The sequence below is a fragment of the Nicotiana tabacum genome, chromosome 11 (genome assembly GCF_000715075.1).
Source record: "Nicotiana tabacum cultivar K326 chromosome 11, ASM71507v2, whole genome shotgun sequence".
Taxonomy (NCBI): Eukaryota; Viridiplantae; Streptophyta; class Magnoliopsida; order Solanales; family Solanaceae; genus Nicotiana; species Nicotiana tabacum.
The window spans coordinates 97,950,803-97,957,835 of record NC_134090.1 but is presented as its reverse complement, the minus strand read 5'-3'; the positions used below and the strand labels follow the sequence as shown (position 1 = coordinate 97,957,835).

General features: G+C 36.3%; 1 protein-coding gene across 1 annotated transcript; it reads left to right on the top strand.

Moving 5' to 3' along the window:
• The first annotated feature begins 1,594 nt into the window (after nt 1–1,594).
• Nucleotides 1,595–2,622, top strand: LOC107830468 (PLAT domain-containing protein 3). Its single transcript, XM_016658031.2, has 2 exons — nt 1,595–1,752; nt 2,005–2,622. Exons 1-2 carry the CDS (start codon nt 1,669–1,671, stop codon nt 2,473–2,475), a joined length of 555 nt encoding a protein of 184 aa, XP_016513517.1. The 5' UTR covers nt 1,595–1,668; the 3' UTR covers nt 2,476–2,622.
• The last annotated feature ends 4,411 nt before the right edge of the window (nt 2,623–7,033 follow it).

Genomic DNA, 7,033 nt, shown 5'->3' with positions numbered 1-7,033 from the left:
AATATTTCCTTAATCCTATCAAGATACAACTATATAAGATATTTTCCAAGAAAATAATACAAAATATGAGATGTATCATAGCATTATCCTAAAATATTCAACAATAAAGAGAATAAAATTATGTAATATAAATATTGCTAATTAGAAAGCCATAATAAAAATAAATATAATCTAAAAGTACTAAGTCATGCTAAAATAAGTTGACTAATAAGGGAATATTAATTACATGGCTAAACGCTAAAGAAAAAATAAAAATAGGTTGTGCATTTTTATCTAAATTATTGCAAAACAAAAAATAGATATTCAATACATTGTCGTTCGTAGTATTGCATTGAATGTCTTTTGTTAGCATTAGTATTGATTTACTTTTGGTTTGAGCTTTAGTTAGCATTATTTAAGTTACTACTATTAATGTCTATAAAACTTATTGGAACATTATTGGAACTTTCAAAAGTTCTAAATCCAACCTTGAAATAATACCTTAGAAGATAAAATTATGAAAAAGTTTAAGAAATATTTATAAATTACATTACAATAAGTATATTTATATATAAATATATCTAAAATTTATATATATGTAATGTCGAGTTGGTTTGGCTTCGGTTTGACTTTCTTTGGTTAAAACCAAACCAAACTAATTATGGTCGGGTTTTTTTTTCAACACCAAACCAAATCAAACCAAATCATAGTTGGGTTTTTTTCTCGGGTTGACTCGGATTATCGGGTTGGTGCGATTTCTCGGATTTCTTTGTACACCCCTACTTAGAGTATGTTCTTAAATCAAAATAATAGATTTTAAAAAGTCCAGAGGTCCTAATTATATAGAACTTATATGCTTCTTGCGACTTACTAAAATTTGAAACTAAAACGCGATGAAATAAAACAAGAAACTACGGCGATTGACATAATTGCATCCACACTGCAACAACTTACTAGCTAGCATTGGTGAGCGGTCATATGCATGTTAAATTGAAGGCGCTAAAAAATTTATCCCTCTTAAATTAATTATCACGTTCTTTATATTTTAATTATTTTAGTCATAAGTATTTAAGGAAATTGCAACGGATTTTTTTTATGATCATTTAGTATTCCATATTTACTGGATCGATCAATCTAAACTTATGCCGCATAAAGTTAATTAAAAAGGGAAAACACTTTCTAACACAGATTTTTTTTAAAGGTTAAACTTGAGATCTCTAAGGATGAACGAATCTCAGCGCTATCACAACTCCTCTTGGTGCTATTGAGTGGATTTGACAAACAAAAGAAATTATTAGATATACAAAAAATACAGCAAGACATACCCCACCACGATGATGATTTGTTTCTTCCCCCCATAAATTATGGATTCAATGCTTAAGGTCTTTTAGTAGCGAGTAGCGACAAGTGTATGGAGCCGAGAGGCAAGTTGCTCATATTATAATGGGAAAATCGTCTAGAAATCATGTATATGCTGTGCGCGTCGAGTTTGCCCTGAGTCATAGCATATCTTTATTTATTCATCTACTCCGATTTTTATATTGATCCAACTAGCAATATAATATGGTCCCATTTGACTCTGAGCTTTGATCCAATCTATAAATATACTATCATACTATTCACTCTCACTATCTCAAAATCATTTGCCTTTATCCTTTCATTTTCTAGAGAAAGAGAGTTCAAGAAACCATGGGAGTAGCTCAAGTTAACCAAATATGGTTCCATTTCATGATCATCCTCTTCTTCATCTCCATATCTTCTATTTCTGCATCTGTAAGTCAGCCCTCTCTTCTTACAGTAGTGGCAGATCTAGAATAGACGCAACGAGATGGGTCAAACTCACTGCTTTATATCTATATAAAGTATGTGTAGTCAGCGTATGCAAAGAAGTAAAAATAAGCAAATAAAACTCACTGATTTTAAATCCTTCTGTCATTTTCCTATAATACCCTTTATGTAATTTTATTTTATTTTTTACTTTATAATTGCTCATCTGAATTTATTTGATTTGATTTAAAAATGCAGGAAGATGATTGTGTGTACACAGCTTACATTCGGACTGGATCAATCATAAAGGCTGGAACTGACTCAAACATTAGTTTGACTCTCTACGATGCCGATGGCTATGGAATTAGAATCAAGAACTTAGAGGCATGGGGTGGGCTTATGGGCCCAGGTTACAACTATTTCGAAAGAGGAAACTTGGATATCTTCAGTGGACGTGGTCCATGTTTGACTCGGCCGATCTGCAAAATGAATCTGACTTCTGATGGATCAGGCCCACATGCCGGATGGTACTGTAACTACGTCGAAGTTACCGTTACTGGAGCACACAAACAATGCAACCAGCAGCTTTTCACTGTGGACCAGTGGCTCGGCACTAACGTTTCACCATATGAGCTGACGGCCGTCAGGAACAACTGTAAGAAGTCAAAGTTTGAGAAACAACAGGCCCTTTATGATTCTGAATCTTATCCAGTTGTTGATGTAATTTAATGTGGGCAGGCCCACAATTTGTCTCTGTGGTTCTTTAGAGTGAGAAGAATTAGCGTGATGCTTGTATGATTTATGAACAAGGCTAGGGCCTGATGTGTACTGTCGTGAGCATTTTTGAGAATAATAAATACTGCCCTCTCTCTTTAATCTTTATCTTTCTCGATTTCTTATGCCATAGTAATTCTAAATTTTTGTTATGCTCATTACGAGCCTGTTTGGATATATAAAAAAAAAAGTTCACTTTTTGGGTAAAATTTTGACTTTTTTTGAAATCAGTATTTGGCCATAAAATTTTTAATTTTTGCTTGAAAATAAATTTTAAAATTTTTCGAAAATTTAAAAAGCTGTTTTTTAAAATTTCACTCACAAAACTTCAAAAATAACCTAAAATTATATTCACATCCAAACAACTCTACTTTTCAAATACTGCAAAAAAAAATCACATTTTTTGAGAATTTTTCAATTCTTATATCCAAACGCCCACTACATTACCATGTAACTCCTTTTCTACATTTTACCTACAGCTGTAGGGAAAAGTTTGTTGGTGGCAAGAGTTCACTTGAATATGATCAACTTGAGTATGTTCAAAGCATCTCAAACCCAATTCATTATTGAGCAGCTTGATAAATTGATCACAGAACCATTTTTTACATATTACAATACTATAAAACTACAATTATATATGAGTAATAAATACATTGATGTGCAAGTTTTGAAACATAGTCTAAATCATAGAATCTGCTGAATAAGGATAACTAAAAGAATCTCCAGCAATCAAATTTTATCACGCAAAGAACAAGTGCAAATTTGATACAACTTCATCTATAATCATTTATAAATTAATTTTCATGAGAATTTGTTGACATCATTGGTTCCATCCAAGTGCAATCTTCTAAAGAGGTCCCTAACGAGGCATCAATATGAACGTCACTAACAAACCTATAGGGGCTGTTCAATGAACTCTGGGCCTACAATCAAAGTGGATAAAAGCCTCAAGAAACATCACTTGCGCGGCCTGCATAATTTGGGCCGTTCCTTGGGGACGTTTTCTGCCTGTTAGTCTGTTAAATGTATGTATACAATCAAAATCATATGCTTCTTACTTCTAGGCTCGAGGGTCCATTCGAAGCCTGAGTTCGGGCAAGATCGAGTTCGAGCTCGATGGATCAGATTTGAGCTCAGACAGAATGCAATGTCGGAGATAGGAGTACGAGGAATACCGAAGCTGAGCATGTTCGACCTCGAAATTGTACCATTGTGGATTTGTAACATAATAAGCTAGATTCCTGCCACGTCCTCAAGATCATGGCGCAAATCCCGGAATAGGATTGTACGATTAGGCGGTTAGATAGTTGTACCAAGAATATTCCATACCGTAAATAGAAATATACCTTATTTAGGGTTCCCCTATTATATAAAGGGGATCCCAATCATTTGTAACATCATCTAATCATTGAGCAAAGAATATACTCTCTACTTTTCACCTACTGTTCATCAGAATTGTCCTTTAGCTCTACTGCTCTTACTTTACTTTTCTAGCTTAATTGTTCTAAACCCACCTCGAGGTCACTAAGCTCGAGGTCACCGCTGCTGAATTACATTGGTTTGATTCACTTATTTCTTTCATTTCTACTTCATATTTCTTGATTATTAATTGGTATTGAACTAAATCATATATCTTTAAAACCACAAATCTAGTTTAATTGTTACTCGTATTTTCGAGGTAAACAGTTTGACGCCGACCGTGGAGCTAAAGATAATAGTGATTATTTCTTTATTGATTCTCATTACTCACATTTTTTTTACATTTTTCTCGTCAAGATTCTTAGATTCTCAGGCTGAAACATGTCTAGCTCACAAAACGCTCGTACCCATGACAACGAAGGTCTTGGAGAAAACAACAATGCAGGGGTCGGTGTATCACCGATAAACCCAGGGAAAGTGCCAAATATGGAACCAGTTGATATTAGTTCACGCATTGCTGTAAATGTGGATTTAGGCACATACCCCAGGGAGAATGTACGCAAGGAAGCCCAATCTGGTGCCAAGGAGCACAAGGAGATGGTGGAATCAGCCTCCAAGTGATATTTGAGATGTTGCAAGCTCAGTAGATCGCCATCGCTCAACTACAAAGTCAGAATAAAACTCTGAGTGTAGCTAAACATGAAAACACTCGACGTGTTGAACCAGCGCCGGAGAGGTCGAATGGAAATGACTCAGGGATTGACCCCACCATTATGAGGATGCTCGAAGAGCTCACCAAGAGGATCGAGTCCGAAGAAAAGAAGATTGAAGACAATAACAAAAAGGTGGAAACTTACAACTCCCGTGTTGACCAAATACCGGGGGCACCTCCAGTTTTTAAAGGTTTAGATGCCAAAAAGTTCATATAAAAACCATTCCCTCCGAGTGCGGCTCCGATGTCCATTCTCAAGATGTTTCGCATGCCCGATATACTCAAATACAACTGGACAACCGACCCTAACAAGCATATTACTTCATACACTTGCGGGATCAAAGGAAATGACTTGAACAATGATAAGATCAAATTAGTTTTGTTGAAAGGTTTGGAGAAACACTGTTGAAAGGAGCTATGATTTGGTACCATAACTTGCCTCCTAACTCTAATGATTCGTTTGCTACGTTAGCAGACGGCTTCATGAAAGCATACGCTGGGGCCATAAATGTGGCAACAAGGTAATCGGACGTCTTCAAGATAAAACAAAGGAACGACGAGATATTGAGGGAGTTCGTGTCTAGGTTTTAGATGGAAATAATGGAATTACCACCAATCTCCGATGACTGGGCAGTAAAAGTCTTTATGCAGTGTTTGAATGAAAGAAGTTCGATAGCATCTCGACAATTAAAGCAGAACTTGATCGAGTATCCAACTGTGACATGGTCAGATGTGCATAACCGTTACCAATCAAAAATCAGGGCCGAGGACGATCAGTTGAGAGCCCCCTCGGGTTCAGTTCATCCTAACAAGTTGGCAGCTAAGCCCCCGAGGGACACAGACAGGGAATCTAGATTCAACACCACAATATAATGGCAAGGAGCGGTCAATGCAGCTTTTACCCAAAGAGTCGGGATCGATTTCCACAGGGAGTTAATATTGATTGGGAGTTGGGTTTCTATCTAATATAGTTATATGTTGCTTTTAATTGCACTTCTATCCATGTTTGGAATTGTTACTATTCTACTTTTAATGCTATTGATTGCTGAAAATAAACAAAGTACTAAAGTTTTCTCAAGTGATAAAAAGCACTAGGGAAGCGACTTACACCTAGGCGAGTATCTAATGTGATCTAAAATTTAGGACAAGCTTGTTATATTTGGGGTCGTGATATAACCTTTACACAAAATTACTCACTCTATACCTCTCGGTAGTTTGAGTAACTTTGCCCTAATTGGCTTTCTCAAGCCCAATTGGGTATTCAAACAATACAAGTAAAATTGGCTCAAGTCGTATATTACTATCTCTAGGTTTAACCCTTTAATTGGGGCTATCAATCTCTTGAGTGCATCCCAATTCCTTGTTAGCCCAATTTTCCTAGACTTAATCCCTCTTTTTCAAGAAGAGTCTAAGTTATATAGGCATGAATTAGTATTTGCAACCACTAATTCTATAATTAAAGCATGAATCAAGCTAAATATCACTAACCCATAAACAATTAAGCCCTAAAATAGAAGACCCATTAAATACACCCAACCCTAGCTAATGGGTTTAACTACTCATAATAATGGTAGAAATTAAAGATGGAGATGAAATATAAGCCATAAAAGTTGATTACAAGGATAAAATCTAAGAAATGAAGCTAAAGCTACTCCAAAATTACTCAAAGTGGTAAAATACGACTGTTCACGAGCTCCTTCGTACAAAAGATTTCCTAAAAATCTAAAAAGATCTATTTATACACAGTTGAAATTACTTGACAAAAATACCCCTATGGAGGTTCCGTTGTTAGCGCAATACTGAGCGCCTCAACGCTTGAATTTCTTGACCGCGCAAAAGCAAGCGCGGACCGCGTTTTTTCCATTTTGGACCAGGACTGGGCTTGATTTCGCTAGGCGCGTAAAAGAGACCGCCTCAGTGTTGTCTTCAACCGTGGCCGTGTAAAATGTTCGCGGACCGTGCTTTTCATTTGAGCTCAAATTTCTAGGCCTCTAAATCTCTATTTCGCCCTCAGTGGAATTTGCATCGCGGCCGCGTCAAGTATTCCACTGTCGTACTCACCGCGGTCAGCAGTATCTGTTGTATCCAAAAATGCCTTCTCTGAATATCTATTCCGCTGGCAGCATAATTGTATCCGCCTCAGTGGTGAACTTTTTGTGGTCGCACTATTTCATCGCTGTCGGCGCTTTTTCTCTCAGCTTTGAACTTGTGCAGATTTAACTCCTTTATGAGCTGGTTATAACTTTCTTGATTCATTTTGACCAAATCCTGCAAACAAGCACAATAAGTCAGTTTTCGGGAATACTTTTACACATTTTTTATCCAAACTAAGAAAAAGAGAGCATAAGATAGGCTAGAATCCATAGTTACCAGGTATCAGCC

Coding starts and splice junctions, on each gene's coding strand:
- LOC107830468 (XM_016658031.2), top strand. CDS start 1,669: ATGGGAGTAGCTCAAGTTAACCAAATATGGTTCCATTTCATGATCATC. Junction 1,753..2,004: donor TATCTTCTATTTCTGCATCT/GTAAGTCAGCCC, acceptor TTAAAAATGCAG/GAAGATGATTGTGTGTACAC.